Here is a 26,585-nt window from a genome sequence, read left to right as displayed (position 1 = left end):
TCAATAAACCCGGTCCAGGTGAGCCTTGCACTCTACAAAATATAGGCGATTGATCGTTTGTTCTGCTGGAGTGAACAAAGGAAGTGACCATACAGCTATTTATTCTGTCGCTCGTTTTCAATCTTCGGACCCACGTCTAGCTTCGAAATCTTCCTGAAAGATTTAAAGCTGGCACGACACTCTCCCGTGCCATAATTCGAAATAAGCGTTTCTCGGGGTATTTTATCTATTTTAAAGGACATCAAAACAATGTTTTATTTTATATATATATATATATTTTTTTTTTTCATTTATTTATTTTTATTTTTTCATTATAATTATTTTTATTCGGAAGTCATTTCATTGTTTAATTTTGGGAATGATCGAAAAATATAGTATACTATTTTTTTTTTTACATAAACGGGTGATTTGTCTGCTATTGACTTTCGATCGTGTTACATTTATAACACCTTAAACCAGAGTTGTTTTATCTACGTTCACATGCCAAGTGCCGTAGAGGGATACTTTCCCTCCCATGTATAAGATATCCGTTTTATACCGTTTTCAGTCAAGGGACGCTTCAGATAATCTTTACAAACTATGTCTTTCATAACAGGTTAATGCCACTAAAATCCATCTAATTTGTCATTTAAGTTATCGGTTTGTGGTCGGTCGATTCACCGTATTCATCTTTGTCTTAGTTAGAGCCTCTGACATGCGACTCAAACAGCCTGGCCCCTGTTTCACAAAAAAAGTATCAGTTCCCTGGCAAGGATGTGTGCATGTGTCTATGAGAGTGCTGTGACACTGTTCATGATAGGGTAAGATGTGTGCTTTATCCATGAGAGTGTTGTAACACTGTTCCTGATAGGGTAAGATGTGACCAAGTAATGTTGGTAACAGAGGTGTTATCCACTGACACTGACAATGAAGTATTTTTGTGAAACTGGGGGTTGTCCACATTTTGCTGTCTGTCAATTGACATGATAATTTACTTTCAAATATCCTATCCATGTATTACTTACTTAGCGTTACTTAGCGTTGATTTCCGATTCAGGTTCCTACTGGATCCTCTTTATAGGTATCAACTATTGGTATCAATTTTTATTTAACAGGTGTTAAGGGAGGACAACTGTTGAAGGTCGTTCACCTTTTACTACCTGTCATCAGTTTCGCTTAATTAACGATTATTTACAGTGAATTGTTGATATATCTTGTCAATCTTAACCTTAAGTTTTATTTGGCCTTACTGGCCTGCAATTCACATTGTTTGCAGAGAAACAATAAGCTAGGCAGCCAACCCTGCAAGGTCCTCCTTTTTTGCTGCCGGCCAATCGACATGATGATTCAGTTTCAAATAGCCTGTAGACCTATTGGTGTCAATTTCATTTAAAATATGTTTTTCAGACAACAGTTCAAGGTTGTTCACATTTTGGTGTCTGTCATTAGATGAGGATCAACTGAAATAATGGCTAGCTTTGAAACAGCGTGTGAACCTATCAGTTTCATTTAATGTTTTGCAGACAGCAGTTAAATGTTGTCCACTTTTTGCTGCTTGTCGTCAGTTTCGCTTAATTTACTGAGTATTTGCTGTAAACCGATTAGGTTTGTCCACTTATTGGTGCTTGTAACAAGACGACAGTCAAATATGATTGCGTGCTGGTGTACTTTAGGGTTTGAGTATAAGTCCTTGACCAGATTCACAAATATTTAAAGTTTGAATATAAGTCCTTCGCCAGAGCTAATTTCACAACAATTTTATATCCTTATGACACACATATTCCCATGGCAATGAATGTGTGTCATCTCGGAGCAGAACAGCAATACCATGACACACTGTTATGCATAGTCCACACACCAATCAGCTACTTGTATGCTCAATTTCAAACATTTCCAGGCATTTTCGAAATATTTAGACTAGTGAGGATTTTGTTGATACAACTACGCAGTTATTCTCGGACCTACTCAAAGAGAACTTCCCAACTATAGGACTTAGGTATCTAGGTTTTTTTCTATTCTGTCTTGTAGCAAGTAAGCATTCTTGCTTGCAGTTACACACACACATATATATACTATATTTATTGTGTTCCAGTGCTTACCCGCATGAAAATGTAGTAGTATCGAAGAAGCATTAACGCAGTAGTGGTGTGGAGCATATTTGCAGTAGAAATGCAGTATAGCCTACTGCAATTCTACTCCAAAAAGTACATAGGTTTGTTCAGAGAGGAGCATTAATGCAGTAGATTGCGGGTATAATTGGTTGAACAATTTTGGTCTATAATTGACCGGTTTTGGATATTCACCTACATGAACATATAGAAGAATATAACAAACTAAATCGTTTCTTTCAGAAATGTCAGCTACAAGAGAAGACGGGTTTGAAGGCGGTGAAGGATGGAGTAAGCGTCAAAAAGTTATTCTAATGAATGGCTGCCTCACTAACTTATTATTGTATTGCTGTAATTCTTTACCACAACCGTTTTTGAGAGATGAGGTAAGTTCAAAATTACTTTGAGGGTGTTTAGGAGTTTGCTTTCTCTCCTTTTTGCTCTATGTCTCTCTCAGGTCATTTTTCCGATGGTCCGTTTTAAACCGGTTGATAAAACAAATAAAGCTCGATTCCAACTGTACTGCAATAAAAAGGGCGCATTTAGAAATATGATACATGGCGAAGCAATATTATATTGATATGTACCAGCATATGTAGTTATATTATATGAAACACAATATTTGAACTGGTACTATGTTCTTCATCATCTCTCCCGCAATTTTCTCTACTTTATTTTTTTTTATTTATTTATTTTATTTATTTATTTATTTATTATTTTTTTTTTTTTTGTTAAAATATATGTAAATGCTTCATAAAAATATAGACTAAACACAGTCATAATGTATGATTCGAAATCAGGTTCTAAACAGTACCAGTGTTGGGGTTGGTGTTCTAATACATTTGAATGCAGAAATTCAGTTGTTGTGGTTTGTGTAGAAATAACATTTTACTACACAAACATGCTGGTGCAGTTAATAGTATTCCCTTTATCAAACCTGAGGAAATTATGCCGTCACCGGGCATCTTCTTCCAGACTGTTGAAAAAGGTTTGTCCCTCACATCTGTCGGTGCCATAATTGGACGTTATGACAGATTTTATAGTCCATATAAGCGCGAAAACAAATTCTACAGAATAAAATGTCGCTGTTACATTTATTACTATTCACAGGATAAAGCTAACCCTTAGATTATAAAAACACCAAGCGCGTTTCACTCTGTTTTCATATGTCAGTAATATTCTCTTTTATCTATAATTTTCTTATTTTAGTTTTTGCCTACCTTTCGCAACTATATTATTTCTATATTATGCATCGATATTTCCACTTGATACCCAATTCTGCTGATATTGCATTTAATAAGTGGCATTGGATTAATGGATGTTTATCTTTAACAGCGTTTCTATTAGGTTAGACGATTGTGGGAAAATGCATTCCCTAAGGAGAGACAGTAAATTAAGATACATGTAATACAAAAAGTGGATTACATATGTAGATTTTATCCGTCATTTTTGTAGACTTTCTGATACAGTCTGCAGTTTTCTTCGAAAACACTAAGAAGATTAGGAACACCGGAGAAAGTAACCATAAGGAAAGCTTATCCAGCGATATATCTTGAGTGTGATGAAGATAACTGAATATTTAAAAAAAAACAGGGGAAAAAGACACGATTCGACAGTAAAATAAGCATTAAATATACTATTTTTCCACTCGTGATCCAAATTTTATGTCAGAAATGTCAACCTACATGGAATCACAATATATTTTTCACATGCGACATGCGACATGCGACTATGATCAAAATTGAGCATAAAGTCATTATTACTTGCACTATACAAGAATGTAAACAGATAGATGAAGGTTTAGTTTATTTTATAACATGTTTGTTTGGATAATATTTGCATTATAAATTATAAAGGAAATGAACAATTCGAGAGCTGCATATTTTGCACAAAGGTGGTCAAATAATAATAATAATAATAATAATAATATAACATAATCCTGACTGGTGCTTGTTACAAACTTTGTAAAATGCAAAGGGGGCGTTATCCATTACACAAAAAGATGCATTAAAACAGCGTCATATCTGTTATATCCGGTCTGGTATTCAACATTTTACGTGACAAAAATGATATATAACTGGGCCTAGAATACCGGCACTCCTTTCCTTAATTTCAACCGTGGTACCATGTACTTATATAGATTTGGTAACCTGATTTGGGCGTGATACCATAAGAGCGAGCTGATATATTAGATCTTAATCCCATGGATTAGCATACATAACTGATATATTAAATTTCCTGTGCCTTGCTTATTTCTGTGCCTTTCTTGTTAACAATATATTAAACCATATTACTTGAAATATGGTTTTTACTTCCATCATCTTAAGCAGTCATGAAATATCTGGGGAGGAGTGAACAGGGCGGTTTATTCAGACTTAGTACGTGACTGGAAAAAGAACGAAGCTTCTACAGTTTTTAAAAAATACAATTCTACAGAAGTACGAATTTTGGTATGATGACAAACTTGCTTCTTGCTTTGATTATTACCATTTTTATTGTTTTTCGACGTTGAAAAGCTGCTTATACGAAAATGTTACAAAACAATGACACCCGCGGTTACTTCAGAAATGTCATATACAGGAGAAGACAGGGGTGAAGGCATTCAAAGATGGAGTGCTCGGCAAAAAATCGCTCTGTTAAATGGATGTCTTACTAATATATTGTTGTATTCTTGTAATTCTCTTCCGCAATCGTTTTTGAGAGACGAGGTAAGTTCAACATATCGTAATAATCTCGGTTTCTTCGTTTTTGCCGAACGCTTTCAGAGCTTTCCGTCTAGCAAAATTTTGCGGTCCCGTCGAATTTGGTCTTGCGGATTAATTCGACTAATATTGCCTTCAAAACACGTCTTTATGCTGTCATATGCTCCATGGTCGCTACAGAGTGGTTCTGATATACCAGTGTTTTGAAATTAAATATTTTATTGTCGTTTTTTTTTGTGTGATTTTTCAAGTACAACATCGAGGTTTTTTTTAGAATATCTTCCTCTTCCAGGCTGTAGGAAAAGGTCTGTCACTCACATCTGTTGGGGCCATATTTGGATGTTATGACGTTGCCAAGTTCAGCGTTTCTCTTCTCATTGGATCTCAGGTATACCAATTAACGTCTCCTAGCAACTGTATAAATGACGGCATTTATGGTCATGTATTTGTGAAGTGCAGGTATTTCTCCTGAACAACAGATACTGAAGATATCACAGTACCTAAAGGTTTATGTATTAACAATCCCATCATCAATCCGATAGTCTTCCACTACGGTAGTCAAAGAGTGAAACATTTTTGGTAGGAAATTGACTAATGGCGATAGAAACATGTATTCCAATATCGTATCAATAATAAGTCAGTGTTACGCGGGGCGCTCAAAGCTTTTAAATAGAGATATAACGTATTATCTGTGGGGATCATCTGAGTCTCGCGAATTATCGAAGAATCTAGAAAGATTGTTTATTTCGTAGGACTTGGGGGAGATTGGGGGGTGGAATAATGCAAGACTGCGTAAACGGAGAACTATAATGCGTCTTACATCAATACCAGTGTTAAATCTGTGGTGACTCATTGTCTTATATTTCAGTTAACAAGGATAGGAACCCGAAGATGCTACGTTTTAGGACTCATAATACTTGGAATCAGCTCTTTACTATTTAGGTACGTGGAGAATAACTGTTACATGTGACCAAGAAAATATGAAATTGAGAAAAGGAAATAGGCACGCTGACCTTAGGCGAGGTGGTAAAATATAGATTAGTATTCGAGATCATTTCTACTTTACTATGCAGAGTCCAGGGGGTGAAATATTGTTTAGTTTTGAGTCATCCTTTTCGCTTCAATGTTTCTCCTACCTGGATCTACCTTTTCAGTAATTTATAAGGAAATTTAAGTCTATTGTACCACTGCTTTTATTTTTAATTTGTTTTAATGATTATTATCCCTGCACTTTTGCGTCAAGAGACGGGGGTCACGTTACCTCGTCCGTCCATCCTCCCTTACTATTTATTTATTTATTTATTTATTTATTTATTTATAATCACACTTTAGTCTTCTTGGAGAATTACAGTCTGGAGAATGGTTTCTACGCCTCGGAATGATGTTTCGTATAATGGAGTCATTGGGAGCCGCCATGGCACTAACAGCAAACTACGCTATCATAGCCAGAGAGTTTAGAAATAATGTGGCCACGGCGTATGTAAGTCAAAACCTTTCTCACAACTAGCTTTATATCATAGAGGGATAGCTGTACCAAGCTGCTACAGAAATTGACGATTAACTTATATCCTAGTTACATATAGTGCGTGAGATGAACTCCTAATCACTAGGTAAAACACCGGTGCAGGTGAATCTCTATAGTATAACAGTCTATGTGGTAATACTTTTAAAAGCTATAATTATGAGTATTATATATAATTAGCTTCTATTGGATGTATCAGATTGTAATATGGTTAGGAACGTATGTATACACTTTGCCCAACCTAGCTGATGTTTCTTTTAAGTAACGGCATTTTGCCGGATAAAATAGCAGTTTCCACGTGCAAGAGTTTGCTGTTTAGCCGAGAAATACATATTAAATCAATAACTCCGCTGTTGGCAAAAAAACGTCTTATTTTTTCGAAGGGATTCCTAAATATGTTTTTTGGACTCGGATCGATGCTGGGACCCTTAGCTGGTGGCGGCCTCTATCGACTCGGAGGGTTTTGGCTACCATTTCTTGTGTTTGGACCATTAGCTGTTATCTTAGGATTGTGGATATTTTTCACATTTGCTCCCGATGATGACGACGCTGGTGGGTTTATGTATTACTTATTTTGTTACAAATAATTCGTATTAAAGATTTCAGATAATTCAATTTCTACACATGTGCAATGTTTATTGGGCCTTGATGAAAACACTACTGTGATAAAAGGAAACTGATAATAAGTATGTATTTTGGACGATTTCCTAGAATGTTAATCTACATGGGAATTTATAAAATATATCTATATTAATTGCCAGATTCGTAAATATATGACAGTTATCTGTGCCGCTCCAGTTTGCTATGAAACCCACCTTAATACCCCCGTCACACTAGCGGCGGAATGAGCAAGAATGCCGTCGGAAAGACAATTCTTTGTGCGCTCCTGGATATTCGAAGAGCTTTCTAAAAAATCCGAGTGCATTCCAAATATTTTTACCCATTCTTGTGGCCGGCCCGAATATTTTGCTCATGTTAAAAACTTTCGAAGTGCATTCTTAGTGGAATAATTATCGAAGGGCATTTGAATAGTATTCTAACTGAACTATGGCATTCTAAGTATTCTCACGGCGTTCCGACAGCATTCGAAACATTCTGATCACATTCGAGGGAGAACCGAAATGGCAGGACACTTCAAATCCTGCTAGAATGAGCCAGAATGCAACTCGAACGCATCTCGATCCTATTACACTCGTACTGCATTCGAAGTGTATTCTAAATATTTTGACTGCATTTTGGCAGCATTTTTGATATTCCTAGTTTTCCAACTACATTTGAGCTGCATTTGAGAGCTAATACAGCCGAAATGTGCACGAATCATTCCAGGCGGATTCAAGCGCATTCTAAGTATTCCAACAGCATTCTTACAAGAACTTAGGTCAATTTGAAATTTCCTCCCGAATGTAGTACGAATTTTTAAAGTTAGTCATTCCGGCTGGTTCTGCTTGATTCCTGCTGATTCCGAATAAGTGTGACGGGGGCTTAACAGAGCACTCATTCCCGCTAGACGCTGCATTTTAATACCCTCTACCTTGGCGACAGATTAATTTTTCATAAGTTATTCACAGATATGTCTTTAGATAAACACGGTCATTTGGTTTTCTGTCACCCTGTGATGAAATCTCAAGGATGATTACATGGCTGGTAATTGTTTGCATAACTGCTCAGGCACTGCCACTTTACAGGACCAAACCAAGTCCCTTGACAGCAATCAAGACATTTAATTGCTCTGACCTTAATAAATTGATCTTTTGTGACAGATGAAAATAGCCTCTTCTTCAGATTGAAGTTAACTTAGGAATCTCCTGCAGTAGCGGGTACAATGCCATCTGCGCGCGTGCAGATATAATAGCTTTCATCTGGCCAAAAGTTACAGGGTGGCTTTTGGAAATTTTGCCTATAATATTTGCCACCTTGGTAGAGGGAAGCATTTACACCGGATTAATTTGGGCGGGTACACAGTGGGTTGTAAAAGGGTAAAAAAATTAGTAGCGCTATACATGTCAGGGCCAGCCAAAATGGTCCGATACAGAAAACTGCCCTGCTCCCAAATTGTTTAAATAACGTAAACGGCAATAATTCCCAGTACTTAATTTGTAGACAAGTCTTCACAGCATTGCCAGATAGTCCAGGTATTGAAGCAACCTGCCGCTATCTTAGAGTACATAGCGGTTTTCATAACGTACTTGGGAATCGGGTCTTTGTCACCAACACTTGGGATGCAGCTACAGAAGGTAAGATATTGAACATATATTTAACATGGCGATGCCACTTAGAAAACTGGATACAATCCCTAGACCAATGGCACAAAGGCAGTATCTGTCAATTATTAATACTACAACACAACAGAAGTCATGAATTGATCTATTTTCTGTTTACAAACTATATACAAGCCATATATATCTGAGAAATCGGCGAATCTATTGCTACAAACAACATATCACTAGCTCTACTGGCAAACATTTTATCTTCATTTATACACTACGTTCCAAATATGCTCCGTTCTGCTGAAGACACTACTTTGCCGATTACTTTTATAACCTTTTATTGAACTTAGTAAAATACAACTGACTAATTAAAACTAACTTAAATATGGTTTTTATTTTAGGTGGACCCCAGTCTGAAGGGCAACCACGTTATGTTTGGCCTGGCCTTTTCCCTGATAGGTTTACTGTACACGTTGTCTGTGCCTATGTTCGGTGTGCTGTCCGGCAGATTTGTGAGTAGGAGGGGTCGAAAGGGGGGGTGTGAACATCCACCCAAAATGAAGGCTTACCCTAGTCCCGGAGGCTTGTTTCTTGAAAAGTCCCCAGTTAATTACCTGGTTGATTTGGCGATATTGGCCTAAGAGTTTGTAATACTTCGAGCCACATGTTTGTGATTGCTACATTGCTATATTAACGACAAAAACTGTAATTCCATGGTGCGATCATAGAAATATAATCGATAGAAGGATCCTAGACAAGCAAAGTACCTGTGTTTTAGGCAGTATTGATATACTTTGTAAGTGGAACTTTTGGAAATACACAAACGTTTTACCTTTGAAAACTATAACAATGTGATACCAGTAACCGAACGTGTTTTTATTCATTTATTATTTATTGTATTTAAAAGGTAAAAAAGTGACGCTGTGTACATGTAACTTTCTCTTTCATTTCAGAACCGTAATAAGACGCAGGTAATCCTTGGGCTTGTCTTGAAGGCAGTGGGGTTCACCCTAGTAGGGCCATGGGGTCCACTTACCGGTCTTTACCCTAACGGCGAGGGGTAGGTACACTAGGGTCTACAGCGCTGGGACATATATGGCTCAAAACAGACATATAGCCTTTTTTGTAAGAAATCTTACAAGGCATATACATTACCGGTTATAAAAAAGGCAAGATATTCCATTTAATTAGACCGCATATAATTTATCTTGAGTCAAATTAGATTCAAATTTTGCTTTAGACCAGTTTTTGGCGCGGCCTGTTATTTTATGAGAATTCGATTCCATGTTGTGGTAATATAGTAGTAAAGTTACAAGTCAGACAGCTTAGAACGGCCTCGTGTTACGAATAGAACTTTAATTAGATTACTTGTGTTACGCATAGTCTCTGTAGGTGCAGTCCGAATATCTTATCTGACAAATTTCATATTTATTTATTCAGTGAACACTCCACATCATTTGAATTGTTATAATCACCTTAGTATATTTACACATCTTTTTTATCTGTAGTATACAGAGCAACCGCCCGTGTCACTCGAGGGGCTTAAATTTAAAGACGCGGCATTTGGTTCACTCGGTTTAGCACCAACTCATGGCATAATTTACATCTTTTAGGTGCCTTTCTGGATGGGAATGGAAGAGCCTCATTTCTGATGCAGATACATTTTGGTTATTGGATGTTAAATGCGTTGCCCCATGTTTGCTTACCCCGTTAAGGAATTCATCTATTATAATTGGGGTATATTTTGATCTTTACAGAGCCATATGACTCACTGCAGGCTGTTATTAACCAGCACTTACTGCACAGTAATATAAACCCGCACTGCGTAAACAAACATGGGGTAACTTGGTAATGTTATATTATACTTAACTGTATTCAAGATCGTCCTGGAGCATTTACTTAGGAACCTGTACCATAGGCATTGGCCAAGCATGTACTGAGGTGGCAGTTTTGGCGGACCGCATATTAGATGCTATGTGAGTAGAGGACTCCATCATTTCACGTAGTACCCTTTCATCAGTAAACATATTAACTGCCATTTTAATAAAGTTTTACAAGATATGAAATAGACGTTCGAGGTGTGATGTGCCTTTACGAATAGCATAAACATGCACCATCGTGTTAGTCGCATCGGGTTCGTTTTGCTGGTTGAAGTCCACACGTGCCATTGTGTTTGTTGAGATTTTTCACATACCATTGCAGAGCATCAGGTCTTCCGGATGATATGACTACATATGGGAATTTGATAGCAATATATGAGACTCATCTTGGGTTAGGGTGAGTTTTATTTATTTATTTATTTATTTATTTATTTATTTATTTATTTATTTATTTTTTGGTTCAGATATATATTGGTATCAGGTTTAGAGTTGGAATTTTTTGTTGTTGTTGTTGTTGTTGTTGTTGTTGTCGCCGACTACCCAGCAATGGCAGAATATTTCTAAGCTTTTAAGAATATTTCAGAATGTTCAAAAACTGGCACCATCTTGTTTGGACATAACTTAATACAATATAATGTAACTGCAACTGAAACTTGGAACTTTATGTGTAACTTTGAAACTTTGAAGCTAAGTGATGTTGAATTTTTGTTGGTATATTATACTAACTTTTCTTAATTCAGTACTGTTATTTCAATACCTTTGTTTAAATTGTTATTTTTTATCATTTGGTTTCAATCTTTGTTGAAAAATATTTCTGTTTTATTGTTCAGAAGTTTTTTAGGTCCTTTAATCGGAGGAATTATATTAGACAACAGCGCATTCAGTACATTATCAGGACTTCTTACGGGTCTCTCTTTGGGGAACGTAAGTTTCTTCACAATGCAATGTATTGCAAGTAAAGTTAAAGCTTCTGTTGGGGTTAAAATGATAATCTCCACAATGTTTCGATTGTTACTGAATGTAATAATAATTGAAGATTATTACGGAGGGTAGGTCAGCCATTTATGAAGCTCAAATGCACCGATGACAAGCACAAATTCCAGAATAATCTCAATAATCGTAGTTTTGGTTGTAAAATTGCTTTTATGTTATTTATACCTGGCTTTGCACATTGAACAGTGAATGTAATTCACTGTTTATGTATATTTACAGGCAGGCGCGCTGTTGATATACTGTTCAATAGTCTACAGACCATGTGGAAAAAAGAAGTCACAGGAATACTACAAACTTGATTCTAGTAGACAATGGCTGCTGCTGGAAGATGCACCCAAGTATATGATAGAGACGCATCTTATTCAGTCGAAGAAATCTGATAAATGACTTTTTTCTTCAAGGGTTTGTTTGTTATTATATTAGACCTTTTATCCACTTTACACATTTAGCCAATTATTTTCGGAAAAATTAAGCAAACGACGTTCATCAATTTTATACAATGTTATAAGGACAAGTGAAGGAATGTGACACTTTTGCACATATGTAGAAATCCTTTTTTTTTTAGTTTCAGTATGAATATTATACATATATATGTGTGTTCTGCTCGCTGTGCCATATTGTTTACACACCAGTACAGTAGTAAAAAAAATCTATTAGTTCAAAATGTTCAAAGTATTTCTTGTTGTCATATTAGATATAAGCCTCAAGTTATCATTTATCATGTACACATCTTGACAACGGTCTTTGAAATTGAATGAAATGCATTGACTGCCCTCTGATTTCAGAGGCTTCTAAAATGCTAGCAATATACAAAATTGCAATAATAATAAAGTAATAATAATAATAATAAATCTTATTGTTATTATGTAAGTTATTAATCCTCCTCCTTTGTGCGACTATGAAACTGGCCAGGTCGCCGTAGGAAGCTAAAAGGACGCACAGTGGACGCCCAGGTCACTCAAGGGTGGCGGGCAGGATGAACAAGCGTCGCCGTGGACGCCACGGTCGCCGCAAACTTGTGAACCTGTTTAAAACAACCGAGGAGGCTGGATTAAAGGAAGCGGGAAGAGACACAAGCATCGCTGTGTTTGCAGAACGGGATGCGAATAGTCTGGTCTAGTATGTGGTCTGTTCGCAAGAGATGCATTGCTACAGAGAGGAATCTTGAGTTCGTGACTTTCTGTGTCTTCTCTAACACAGTCCTGATTCAGTGATGTCTTTTTTACTTTCCTAAACATAATCCTAGATCATTGTGTTTTCCTTTACTTCGTCTTCTTTAACGCAGTCCTGGACCAGCCATCATTTTGTACCTGGAGGAGAAAATTTTTTTCAAAAGTAACTTTCATGTTCTGCGGCTAAATACCAATTTATACAATATATCAACCAATGTACATTTGAAATGATATTATGTCGTCGGTAATATGCATATAAATGTTCACGTTGCTTTAAAAAAATTCATGCGATCAGTGCAGGCACGGAGGTACACTCGTGTTGAAAAGCACGGCAAAAAAACTATTATATATTCATTTTTTGAATGCTTCAGATATTTCACAAACCCTTTTAAATTGGTGGTTATATAGCAATAACTAAACCCTACGGATGTGGCACAAATTCTTCAAGTTCTATTACCCTCTCATACCAGGGGTTTCTTTAATGGTATAGATGTACAGAATATAAAGTTTGAGAGAGATACGTGTATAATAGTTTTGTAACGGACTTCTAGCGCAGCCTGCAGCCAGATAGTACCTCGACATTGACCTGAGTTTTGAGGGTCAAAATATCTCCCTGAATATTCAACTAGAAGAAGGTAATGTGGCGATGGACCGTCGCTGCCTCCAAGAGAAACCCATTGGAGATGGATCGATCCTGTTAGATCGATCTAGGTATGGGAACCCAGTCTTAGTATTCGGGGAGTTGAGAACAAAGTCCCCGTGTCAACTAGAGTTGACTTTATAGTTGACTCTCTTTCCCCGTTCATGCTCTTGTCCAGGTAAAGACTGCAAACATTGGATATGTGTTAAACATGTTTGGTCTATTTTTTGTCTGTCATACCCTAGCGTAACTATACACAGTCAATTCTGTATGTTTGACAGCGCATGATCTGTTGTCTCTGGATTCAGAATGCTGGAAACTTAGCACAGTCGCCATTGTGACAGGAATGGTAGTCCTGAAATGAAAGTCCGGGTCCGATACGATTTGTACGGGATAGGGTTAGTCCGAGTATTGGGGTTAGTATATGGGACGAATGCCACCTGTACAAAGTAATGGGGGGGCGGACTACGGTTCCTAGCGGACTACCATTCCCGTCATGTCCGTATATGAAATGCAGTATTTATGAGGTATTTAAAAAGACTCCTCTTTTGTGTTACATACATGTCTGGTATCAGCGCTTAAGTCACCATGCGTGAATGCATGTGTACTCCCCCCCTCCCCCCCCCCCCCCGCACCCTGAAAAAGCACCATGTGCGCTCTCGCCTCAAAATTCATATTTTAATTTATAATCGAATTTATGATTTGTGTTTGTCTCCTCTTCTTGATGCTGTTTTTGGAATTATGGAAGCCCATGTTTCTGCGAGGAGAGATTTTTTCCATCGGCTACACAGGGGCGCTCTTCCGACGGTCTTAATTCCAAATCTCGACACATGTAGTTACATAAATGCATTTTTCATCACCTTCATCACAATTATTATTATCATCATTATTATTATTATTATTTAACTGAAAACATTTATATAATTGGAACTAAAAAAGAGGAAATTTTTGGGAAAAAATCCAGTTGTCTTTTGAAATACATTCAAAGGGAATTACATGAAAGCCTTTTGCTAAATTAGCATACTTCAAGTAACAAAGATCAAAGTGGGACTCGCATGTACTACAGTGTATGAAAGTAGCCTAGCACTAAGTTATTGCTATACTCAGCTGTCTGCTCTGAGTAAAGAGGAGACCAAAAACGATGAAAAAATTTACAATAATAGAACTTTTTTTCCTAATCACATCAATATGCCTAAATTTTTCGCACGTAATGTTTCCTTGTCAATATTTCACGAGCTGAGTAAAGCAGAACTCTTCAGTTCTAGAGGAACTTTATTTCTTTGTTTCTATGTTTCAATATGCATTTAATTCAAATTACGGACATATTCCCTTGCTGCTACATGTATGACACGTGCAATGCTGGTAGACAACAATTATCATAGAATACAGTTTCAAGTATACATAGACTTAAACAGGAAATATAGTAGACAAAAGTGGCGATAATTCCTTGGTAGCAGAAATAGACCAAGACAACACAAATATACATAATAATAACAATGCATAATATGTATAATAATATACATGATAATGAAATTTTTAGCTGTTCAATTTCTTCACTACAAGGAACTGAGCGCACATATGATATCTTTCGTAGCAATACTTGGATCTTAGCAATACTCTATTCAGAACACCCTAGTTAATGTTGTCAACTACGGGACAAGATGACGTTCGCGAGACGAACAGCAATCACCAGTGCGACAACGATCGACTCAACTACCGCCGCGGGGAAAGTGCTATCTTGGTATTGTTTGTAATATACAAGCATTATACACGCAGACTTCTTCTGGTAACTTGTAAAAGTGTCAGATTGTGCTGGACAGCGCCCCCCCCCCCCCCCCCCCCACACACACACACACACACGCTGACCCTGCGTGAGAAACTACAGAATCTTGATCGAAATTTAATTCAGAGCTGACATTTTCATGGCAAATTGGTCGGTTAGTTCCAACTCCCCCCCCCCCCCCACCCCACCCCCATCATCACGCATCATGCCATCCCTGTGACACCGACAAACAATTGAACCAAACACAAACAACTGAAGTAATTATACTTTAAATAGTTTGAAAGACAGCCAGGTGCGTAATAAGCCCTAGACTGGGTTCTCAGTCTAACAGGATCGATCCATCTCCGAGGGTTTCTCGCAAAATTGCTATAGCCTAAGCGGCTTAGATGTCTGGCGCGCCAGACTGAAGCTGCTAAACGATAATTTATTACCCCCTATCAGCTTCAGCACGTGTGACAGACATCTAAGGCGCTTAAGTTGAATGCAATTTAGCGAGTATCCTCTTGGAGATAGATCGATCCACTGTTAGTACGATAGGGTCTGGGAATGGTCCCTAAGCGACAACTGTGAACTGACACAGGTGTAAACGACATACTTGTTCCGGGCTCACGGGAGTTATTAAGAATATCAACATGGACAACCCAGAGTGGACGACTGTCGTGATGCTCTTGTAAAATCCCGATCGGCTTCAGGAAGCCAGCCTATCGCGGTGTGGATCCGCACCTGCTATTCATGAAAGGTTGGAATGAGCAGGAAAAAAGTTTTCTGACCCTTATAAAAATACAGGATGCGCGCGCCGTTCTATGGTGCGTGAACAATAGCTTATTCTAGGGAAACATACAGCCAAGGAGAGATTAAGTCTCGTCTCTGCCGGTACATTTCACTTTATTTACGATAGTTGTACATTTGTATCAGTTACAACGCATCATGCCAAACTTCAGGACAACGTTCGCCGCCCAATTGATCAACATTCACAGGAAAAGGACATGCTCATCGTATAAATTTATGCAATCGAGCCAAAAGGACAACCACAATCCCGTTTTGGACTGCAGCCAAGTGAAATCTTTTAAAGAAATACCTGGACCAAGAAGGCTGCCTTATTTCGGGAGCCTTTTTGATTACATGACAGGTAAGTATTGGGAAAAGTGACTTCTTCACACCTTACCGCCATTAGAATAAACATCTTTTTTCTTATCTGTGAGGGAAAGTGAGTGAATTTCTTAAAACGAACATCCATATTTTACAGCATTTCCGCAGTCACGTTGTTTCCTGATGGTATTTCTATTTCACTGGACTTCATGACCAAAGTTCCCTTCAACTTTTCCGCATTTTAAGCATTTTACTGTAAAAAGTCCAAATACTACAAGCATTTACTAAGAATTTTTCTGCATGAAAAAGAAGTACTTACATGTGTATTTAGTTGTGAACTCCAACCAAAAGTGGAAGAAAACTAAACATGTATGTAGTTAACGCGCGTTTTTATTATTATTGTATCTTTTTTCCCAGAAAAAAATTAACTTATATCATGCATTTAAATTGGAGACATTTAATTGGTGGAGACAAAAGTGATTAAAAGTTTCAAAAGAACCCCCTTTTTTATCTTCAACAGGTGTGGTATATATGCAAGACCAAGGTCCTTTTTTGTCATTTAGGTTCGATCGTTTAAGCCTACATATAGCTCAGTTGTGTTAATATTTAGGTACAATACACATAAGCTGACTGAGATACTATATGGATTTATTGCTTGTCAGTGATCCAGGATTAAAATACAAGTATTCACGGTCTGATGTATGATATGTTTGTACATGGTACAACTATAAGGGTTGTGCAATCCATTTAACGGTTATTGTTATTCTTTCCTCTTATAATTGTTCTGGCCGCTAAGTAATGTTTACAATTCTTCACTTGTGTTCAATATTTTAGGAGCAAAATGTGTTCAAATGTGCATGGGAAAAAAGACAGAACAAAATATTTTATTTTAAATATTTTCATCGACGCCTCCATTTTGTCCATTATTCAATACTTCACGCGTCTTATCCAGCTGTACATGTGCAACCCATTAGAATTAAAATAGCAAAAATTGGGTCATGTGAAAAATAGGTCTATATATCATACTAATCTATATGTGTGAGGTTTAAATGGACAGGCATTTCTTATTCGTATTTGATTTCACCAGGTCTGCCGAAAATCAGGGGCACAAGTCGAAGGGTCTTGTGGTCGTAGTCCGCGACTTTGGTTGGTTGAATTGAGTGTTTTGTATGTTTTGTCAATTAACTTATGATCAACACAATATATAAATGAAATTACCACTGTAACATGATTATCATCTTTTTATGTGCCCCGACAAAGGTTCAGGAAAAAATATTTCTATAGAAAATATTTCATAGACTATATAAAAAGGCCTTATTAAATGCAGGTATACAGTGTAAGCAATTAGCACCAGTTACTACATGTACATAAAACATAAGACCCCATTCCCATACCTCGCTCGATGTAGCAGGATCGCCCCAACTCCTAGAGGATTATCGCTAAACTGCTTTCAGTTTAAGCGGCTTAGATGTCTGGCACACCTAATGAATAGCTGCTAAACGATAGATAATCCAACCTTAACAGCTTCAATAGGCTTTCCAGACATCAGGGCCTCTTAAAGCTAGAAACCCCTTTGAGATGCTAAATTAATCTAGGGATGGGAACGGGGTCTAAGAGCACGTAGTTTAAGAGTTAAGGTGATCACTATTATCAGGTATCGTTATCATCATCATCATCATTATTATTATTAATATTATCATTATTATTATTATTATTATTATTGATTAGGAACTCATGATTACCGTAAAATGCGGGAAATCCTGAAGTCTTTCCATGACAATTACGGCCCGGTTGTCAAGGAGACGAGATCAGGTGACACGTTTGTCCACCTGTTTCACCTGGACGATATCTGTGGTGTCCTGCGTAACAGCCAGGTCCAGACGGACGTTTATCCATTGTTTCCGGCACTAGGGTTCTACAGAAGATGGAGAAGAATTGGGCCTGGCATTGGCAACGTGTAAGAAAGTACATTACCCCCTTAAACTAGTTTAATGTGTAGAATAGTCCAGGAGCATTACTTTCTTCGAATTGAGTAACATGCATTCTTTTTATTATTAGTATGTTCAATATAAAAAGAGCCTGGATAGTTTTTAAAAAGGGTTAAGCCCCAAGATTATTTTTTCTAAAATTTTAAACCGAAATGTGGTCTACTTTAGTTAAAGAAAAGCCGGTGGTACATGTACCCCCTTCAAACATATGTATGTGTATGTCTTGATTAAAAGCTGTGTGTCTCCTGCATATAATGAACAATTGTGGCAGTATTCTTTTCATGATCAGTTGGAAGGTTTGTTTAATGGTCTTTACGTTAAGAACAGTTTTTCGGACTATATCTATTTCGTGAAAATTGAGACAAAACCCATCACGTGACGTGATAAAGGACGTTATCATGACGTTCAAATACAGGATAGGCTCGTCTCTTGTTTATTTTTCTTTCTCGATAATTGATTTGAACTAAAATGGCTCTTGTGAGATCAATCAAAACGCTATACCAGTGGCACCTACACTGAACTCTAAACCCTTTAACCAATTTTGCATTATGAATCCTGGATTATGAAAACATGTTTTTCAACAATGAGATCATGTCCCTCGATCTGTAAGCAGTTCAATAGGACTAAATGATTATTCTTTGATAATGCATGCCCCACTAGTTAATATGTACCGGTAGGACAAATACACCGTTCAACCTATATTTCAGCGATGGAAAGTGACTTGTTTTGTTTTAGCTGGTGTTGTTTACCTAGGGTACCTTATTGCAATGAAAAAATTTAAAAATATTAAGAAATGTATTCTGTGTTGTTACATTGCATCTATAACTTTAATTTTAACTTTTTTCATTGTGAGCTAATTTAAGACATTCTCCTTTTTGTTGAATTTTCCAAATTATTTGGGTGGTCTTGTTTGTGCTTTTATGGACCGATCCAACAGAAACAGACATAAAGCGGTCACTTTTTATAAATCCCTATTTTAGCAACGGAGAAGAGTGGCACACACTGCGTGGCCTGGTGCAAAGCCACATCTTGCGACCAAACATCGTTGCTGATTATTTGCCGTTTATCAATGAAGTTGCTGACGATTTCCTGACACGACTGCCCGACACTCAGACAGCAAACGGAGAAGTCCCGAACCTTTACGAGGAAGTTGCTAAATGGCACCTTAAATGTAAGTATGACTATGCAGCGCTATTCGTGCAATAAAAATAGTTTTTGAAATAATTTAGCCATTCTGTTAAGTTTTAGTTCGCCCCACTTGGGAACACTACGATCTAGCCACTGGTCCCAACACAAATAACGCGCGTGTTCAGCATTTTACGAAGCTTTTTTTTTTTTTTTTTTTTTTTTTTGTCACGGGGACCAGTGGTTACATTCGAAAGTAATATTTTTTGACCTAAAATACGTTGTTTTAAAATTTGGCTGTATAGTAGTATTTGTGGTAGTATATGTACAAGGGCAGCAGCAGCAGCAGCAATAGAAGTACATGTATTGGGCATCGGTGGTAGTAGTACTACTGTAGTTCTATAGTCTGAGTGTTACAACACGGTAAGTATATATACATTGCACTACCCATAATTGGATCCATTCAAAGCAACAACTAATAAATAGAAGTTCTTCGAATAATGGCGTAAGTGAATAGGTACAGAACTAGACATAAATGCTGGTATGGGGCAGCGAAATTATAAACAAAAAGTAAGAAATATACCTAAGGATCGGCATAACCCTCTTTTATGGATTATCTTAAAACATTAATTTGTTCTTCTTCGAAGTTCCCTTCATTTATGCTTCAATTTTTCCAGCCACTGCCAGAAATGTTTTTGAGACACATCCGGGCTTCTTTGATAATGAGGTCAACGAGTTCTTTGACGTCCGCTCCATGATAGAGGCCACGCAAACCGTCGTTCGCAGTGCCACGCGCCTGTATTATTCACTTCCTCTGTACAGATACGTGAGAACTGCGCAGTGGGATACCATGGTAGAGAGTGCGGATTACTTGTTTGGGTAAATACATCCTCTCTACCACCCTACTCACTAACAAAGATACACATACTTTATTTTTTACGTTACATACTCGAAGTTATCTCACTGACTTATTGTGTGCTCTTGCCTGTACTCTGAGACGACAAAATGATTGAATACATAAGTAAATAGAAGGTACATTTTCTCCTTCTCTTATTATAAGCAACGAATCGGAATAGAGGCTTTTCCACGGTCACGTGACTTCCGCTAAATTATCCGTGGGAACGCGAGATTTTGCGGGATTTGAAGTTTCAGGGGGAAAGTGTGGAGTGTACACGACAGACGCCATATCGAGGAGTGCTCATTTCAATCTGAATTTTCAAAGTTTCGTAACATGTTAACACCTGATTTTTTTCGAAAACACATTTATGCGAGCAGTTGGAATAGAAATTTAGCAGAAGTACCTGATGACTTTTCAATGAAAGAACTAAAAACGTACCTAATCGACAGCAAAGATAGGACATTCGGTACTTTTGCAGTATACCCCCAACCTTTAACTTCCTGAAACCTTCATTTTTCAAACATTTTTTTACAGTGTCTTTTGCACATATGTCAAAGCTGTTGAAATAAAATGTTTTTGTAATTACCTGTGGTCTTTTTATTAGTTTTAATCACGTTTAATCCACCCCATTGAAATACAATGTGAAAATTTACAATGTAACCGCAGCTTGCTGCGTTTTCGTTGGCTAACTCTACCTTATTTTATGTGAACATAGGATTGATACATTGTATACTTAGATTTCCTCTGTGAAATTATTATGAGCTACTTGTTCACATAAAATTACCTTAGAGTTAGCCAACAAAAATGCGGCAAGTTATTGACTGCGGGTGTAAATTGAAGATTCTAACTTTGTATTTTAATGGGCTGGATTAAACGTGATTAACACTAATAAAAAGTCCACAGGTAATTACAAAAGCATTTTATTTCAACAGCTTTGACATAGATAAACAATAAAATGTAAAAAACTGTTTGAAAAGTGAAAGTTACAGAAAGTTACAGGGGGGGGGATGGGCATACTACAAAAGTACCGAAGGCCCCTTCTACTCTTTCCCCCTGGGAAACAGTCCCTCACAAAATGGCGCGCACTGCGCATGCTCACGATTTCGTGGAAAAGACTCTATTAAACTATATTCTTATTTACAAATCTGCGCGACTTATTATTATTATTTTTTTTTATATTGTTAGTATATATCAAAGTAATATTTGCAATGTTTTTGATCAGGGGTTTGCAAAAACTTTTAGACCGGGCGGTCGATGACATTAAGGTCCTCTCCGCCACAAACCAGTTGCCAGATGACAAATATAGTTTCCTGCGACATGTAATGTCCCGTTCAGGTAACCTCTTACACGCGGTGCTACATGCACCAGTCAAATATATAGACGGCGCTCTCTACATGTTTATTAGAACGAACACACATTTTACCGAACTGTGATTGGATAATATTCAAACAGTAATCATGACGTACCCATTCCAGGTGATATCCCGTACAGTGAGTGGGGCATGCTGTCGTTGGATATGGTATTCGATGGACTCATTGCGGTAAGAACGAATGAGAGGAGAAGGGGGGTTGCGCGCCCTCCGTTAATTATTAGCGTTCCTTCCGTTACACTTCTCCTAGCAAGACTTGTATTACATACAGAGTAAACTTTGTAAATCTACTCATAGACCGCATTCACAACGAGTTGAACCATGGCTCTACAAAGCCACGAACTAAATATGGCGGACGTACAAGAAAGAAAAACCGCCTAATCTTTTTTAAAAGACTATTAAAATAGTCTCTCCGTCTCTCACACGCCTCCCCACGCGTCGTTCCTGCGGGGGTACAGTCATTAAATCTTAGCTCCATTCGCCATGAGGAAGCTACCTGAGAAATATTAAGTGCGCATGCTCATCAATTAAATTCGTGGTGAAGAAAGCATGGCGGCTGGAGGCGATCGAAGGAAAAAAAGGTTTGAAATATGAGAATTATTAAATCATATTTAATTTTATTCCTTTTTCGTCTCTGTTTTGAAAGATAATAGAACAGAAGAGCTTTTTTCTTCACCACGAGTTTAATTGACTTAATATTTCTCAGGTAGCTTCCGCATGGCGAATGGAGCTGAGATTTAATGACTGTACCCCCGCAGGGACGACGCGTGGGGAGGCGTGTGAGAGACGGAGAGACTATTAAAAGATTAGGCGGTTTTTCTTTCATGTACGTCCGCCATATTTAGTTCGTGGATTTGTAGAGCCATGGTTCAACTCGTTGTGAATGCAGCCATACTCTCTTAAACCATCAAAATATAATGGTGTATACCTGCAGATTACCCTTTACTGAGAGATTTTACGTATTTGGCAAATTTTCATGATTGACCGCTGCATCGGTATGAGTTTTTAACTACTCCTCTTTCACATGTACGAGGGTTCAATTAAGAGCGAATTAAGAACAGCGGAATAACAGATCTGTGGATCAAATATGGCGAACAACTAAATAGCTTGCCGCTTAATTCCTGGTTAGACACTGAATAGATTCCCAACGCAACAAGCATTCAAGTAGGTAGGCCATATTTGATCCGCGGATCTGTTAGTCCGCTGTTCTGAATTCGATCTCTGACGTTAATGTCACTTTTCTTGCATTCCGTTCATCAATTTTCAGTTATAGAGATTTGGAAGTCATTCCATTCCATACAAAGTCCAATAAAATTAGTTTTTTTCCTTTTTCTTTTTTTTTTTTTTTTTTTTTTTTTTTTTTTTTTTTTTTTTTTTTTTTGACGTCCGTATAATAACAACTTTTCCAGACACCAGCCGTTTTGATTTGGAATCTGTTCACGCTTTCAAAGCACAGTCACGTGCAAGACAAGCTATTTGAGGAAGTGGAGAGAATCGTGCCGAGAGGAGAAAATGTGAGAAAGGACCACATCAAGAAGATGAAGTACATGAAAGCTTTTCTCAAGGAAACCTCCAGGTCTGTGAAACAATACATCTTACACAATAATTATTTTCAGTATTATAGTAATAGGCCTTTTGCAATTATAGATAAAAGACTAGAAAATGTACAATGATAGCTTCTTCGTACATCAGATAAAATCATATTTTTTCACACCACAACATCTCAGCGTATGACAAACGATTTCATCAGGGAATATATCATGCAAGGCATTTCCAAATGTTGATGAATCAAAAAGTCAAAATTTCTTATGCATGCCAAAATTTTAATCTTTTGATGAATATAGGGAGGCTATATAGCAAGTGTATTTCCTAGAATAATATATTCATTGTAAATATGTGACAATTTTTTACTCTGGATGAATAACAAATTATGACTCACACATGCCGAGTTAGTGGTTAGCAAATTATTTAAAGTGATAAGACTCAGTATTGCATTCTATTCACTTAAGCGAAATCACATCATATAACCTTCCGCTTGAAGCACAAATTAACACGCGTGTGTGTTGACTTTGAATTAAATGTGCGTCTCTGCTGTCATAAATGCAAGTTTACACTTGTGCTGTAACGGCTTATCTTAAAAATGTCATATTTTTTCTGTTACAGGTTTTTTCCTCTTACGGTGGAACTCACCAGAATTCCGCAGCAGGACACGGTGGTTGGTGGATACCATATACCAAAGGGGGTATAACCAGCTTAGCACGTACTAAAAGAATGTTTATAAAGATATATTTGAAAGTGTTTAATGCCTTCTTTGCCTGACAGTGGCGTAATACTACACAGTGGATCTTTACTAAACTCTTTTTTTTAGAATTTCTATTTGAGATCTAATGATATTATTTGGACGCCTCAACATAGTGTTTGATATGAAATGACAAACAATAAAAGACAACCTTGTGATGAACGGTATTTTTCGTTGAACGTTTTTTTGTGAAATTTGGTTCTCGAATGTACAGTAGCCTTGTCCTGAGATCTCTGTCATTTCTTGGAACAATTTGCCACATATATTATTATCATTTCTTTGGGGATTACAATGTTTTCGATATCTGCATGGTCCATTAATTGTGGTCATGGCAACTATGTTAATAATTTTAAAGTGATGATAATAATAATTCGTCACAGCATTATGTACAACTTGTAAAGTACAACTTAAAATTTAAAAGCACACCAACCAAGTTTTAAAGCTATAATAATTTCTCCATAAACGAAGAGCTGATTTATACATTTTGGCCGGGTAAGCCGTGGCGCCATCTATACTAATACATCATTCTTGTGCCTTTTCCTTACAGACGATTCTTTCTCTGAACAGCCTCGTGTTCTACCACAGCCCAGAATATTTCGTGGCTCCTGAACAGTTTCAACCTGAGCGATGGCTTCGAGAAAACACCTCTGAGGATTATAACCCGTACACGCTGCTGCCGTTTGGCCACGGAACCCGGATGTGCCTAGGTTGGGAGATTATCCTTCTCTGTTTCTGTGTGTGTGTGTGTGTTTGTGTGTGTGTTTGTGCGCGCGCGCGTGTGTGTGGGACTTATTTTGAAATTCACACGTATATTCGATATTTGTTCTTTTCTTCTTGGGTTTTGATGATTTACATCCGTTCTTGGCCTGATCTCCCCTTTTTTCCTTCCGTTTTTCTTAATATTTTTTTTTTTTTTTTTTTTTTTTTGCTCTTCTTTCCCTTGCCCGATATCTTGCTTCTATCTTCTCTTTTCTCTTTCCATTTCCCTTCTTTCCATTTTCATTCTTGGAATATTTAACCAAATATATTGTCTTTGTTCTTGAAGGTCGACGATTTGCCGAGCACGAGCTGAGTGTGATGCTAGTGAAGACCTTGCAGAGGTACCGCCTGCAGTGGGTAGGCAGTGTGGACATGGGGCAGGAGTTCCACTCTGTGCACGTGCCAGACTGTCCGGCGAGGGTCAAGTTTATTGAGCGTCAGGAGATGCAGCAATGAGATATCTAAGACTGGACGATAGCCAAGTGAATCATGAGTGACTTACAGCTCTTGTTATCAGTGTGGTTCTATTTGTTGGTTATAACGTAATCTCCAATCCTTTACATCTTAGAAAAAAATGCTGCTCTCTTTTGAAAACCAGTTTTTTTTTTCTTGACCAAATTCAACTCCCATCTCTCTCTCTCTCAATTCCAATCTCGCTCTCTCAACACACATCTCTCTCTCATGTCTTGCTCTCTCTCTCTCTCTCTCTCTCTCTCTCTCTCTCTCTCTCTCCACATCTCACCTGGCAGCCACGAGAGTAACAAGTAGAATCAGCTTCATCATCTTGGTGGGAAAATAGTTGTCGTCTCCTTACCGACGGACCGAGTGACTCGAATCCTGACTGGAATCTAAGTTGATCCAAACTAGAACAAGACATGCGTTTTATACAATTCTGAGACACAAAAGGAATACGTAATGATAGTATTTATTTCCACTTAGGATATCTGTCTTGAATTTCGGGTTAATTAATTATTTTCTTAGTTTTATATGACAATTACACACACCGGACAATAGAAGAGTCACTCCTACTGAACCAATACTTTGGGGGAGATAAATGATTGTGGAATGATATGCTCCTGGTATCCTTTTATACACAAAAGAAACGGTTCTGACTGAACAATTCAACTGTATCGATATTATGACATTGCTTATATTGCGCCTCTTCAGGTTAATAACTTTGATTACTCTGATTCAGGGGGTGACACTTCTATTGTCCAGTGTGTGTATTATTCAAATAAGAAAATATTCATAAAATAGAACGACTGTCCTTACCTCATGCTTTGTTACATTCTGAGATTCTTTGTATTAACATATCAATACTATTTCTTTCCTTTCCACCCCTAACGAACCTCAATTAGTGGCAAATCCACGGGAAACAAGGTCCTTAGCCACCAAAAACTTTGTTTCAGGACGAGGAGGCATTAGGCCTCAACATTCCAATGAAATTCTTCCAGTGGGTGTAAGGTCCTTGCCAAGGAAGGCCATTTTAATCGATTTCCATAGACTGGAGCAGTGGACGTACGCGATAATTAATGGTTAATAAAAAATCTCAGGTGCGGCCCCTGCAGAGACGCTGAGGGCGCGTGCCATACATCAGAAAAGCCTTTGACATCGGTATATTATAATTTGTAATTATAATTTGTAATTGCTGCTAAGTTTGAGTTGTCTTTACACGCGTGAATACGAACAGTTTCCAGTTATGAATTACACATTGTATCACACCCGAAAGGAACAATTCACCGTACTAACATTGCCAATCTGTGAACCACAGTAAAATACCTTATGACGTCATTAAAAAATAAAGACCGAAGGCTTGTTGTGTTCTGACTCTGTTTATTTGTTAGTTAGTGGTCATCTCAAAAATCAACATGTTTTCTAAAAAAAAAAAAGGATAGGAAACGCATGCATCACACTGAAACAATGCCTGTCACCTAGATATGTCTGGTGAGCTAGAAATCACATTATACTGGTAGAACTACAAAGGATATTGCAATATATCTGGTTATATTTCAGAGAAAAAATATTTTTATCGTAGTAAAAAACCAGTCGCTTTTGTTCTCTCTAAAACCAAG

The 26,585-nt window shown here is 37.5% G+C and overlaps 2 protein-coding genes across 2 annotated transcripts; both read left to right on the top strand.

Annotated features, from left to right (window-relative positions):
- Positions 1-2,332: 2,332 nt before the first annotated feature.
- On the top strand, positions 2,333-12,236 carry LOC106180473 (MFS-type transporter SLC18B1-like). Its single transcript, XM_013564460.3, has 12 exons — positions 2,333-2,473; positions 5,082-5,177; positions 5,658-5,731; positions 6,122-6,269; positions 6,695-6,863; positions 8,412-8,545; positions 8,920-9,030; positions 9,472-9,578; positions 10,399-10,494; positions 10,721-10,795; positions 11,229-11,322; positions 11,611-12,236. Exons 1-12 carry the CDS (start codon positions 2,333-2,335, stop codon positions 11,776-11,778), a joined length of 1,413 nt encoding a protein of 470 aa, XP_013419914.2. The 3' UTR covers positions 11,779-12,236.
- Positions 12,237-15,418: 3,182 nt separating this feature from the next.
- Positions 15,419-26,332, top strand: LOC106180468 (putative cytochrome P450 CYP44). The gene is made up of 10 exons (XM_086995807.1): positions 15,419-16,115; positions 17,804-18,032; positions 19,044-19,234; positions 19,866-20,067; positions 21,309-21,421; positions 21,562-21,626; positions 22,865-23,031; positions 23,619-23,697; positions 24,302-24,461; positions 24,800-26,332. The coding sequence occupies exons 1-10, from the start codon at positions 15,914-15,916 to the stop codon at positions 24,967-24,969; spliced, it is 1,578 nt and encodes a 525-aa protein (XP_086851933.1). The 5' UTR covers positions 15,419-15,913; the 3' UTR covers positions 24,970-26,332.
- The last annotated feature ends 253 nt before the right edge of the window (positions 26,333-26,585 follow it).

This window comes from Lingula anatina, chromosome 9 (genome assembly GCF_051362555.1).
Source record: "Lingula anatina isolate TDL-2025a chromosome 9, LinAna3.0, whole genome shotgun sequence".
Taxonomy (NCBI): Eukaryota; Metazoa; Brachiopoda; class Lingulata; order Lingulida; family Lingulidae; genus Lingula; species Lingula anatina.
Note: the sequence above shows the minus strand (reverse complement) of the source record. Positions and strands in the feature narration are given on the sequence as shown.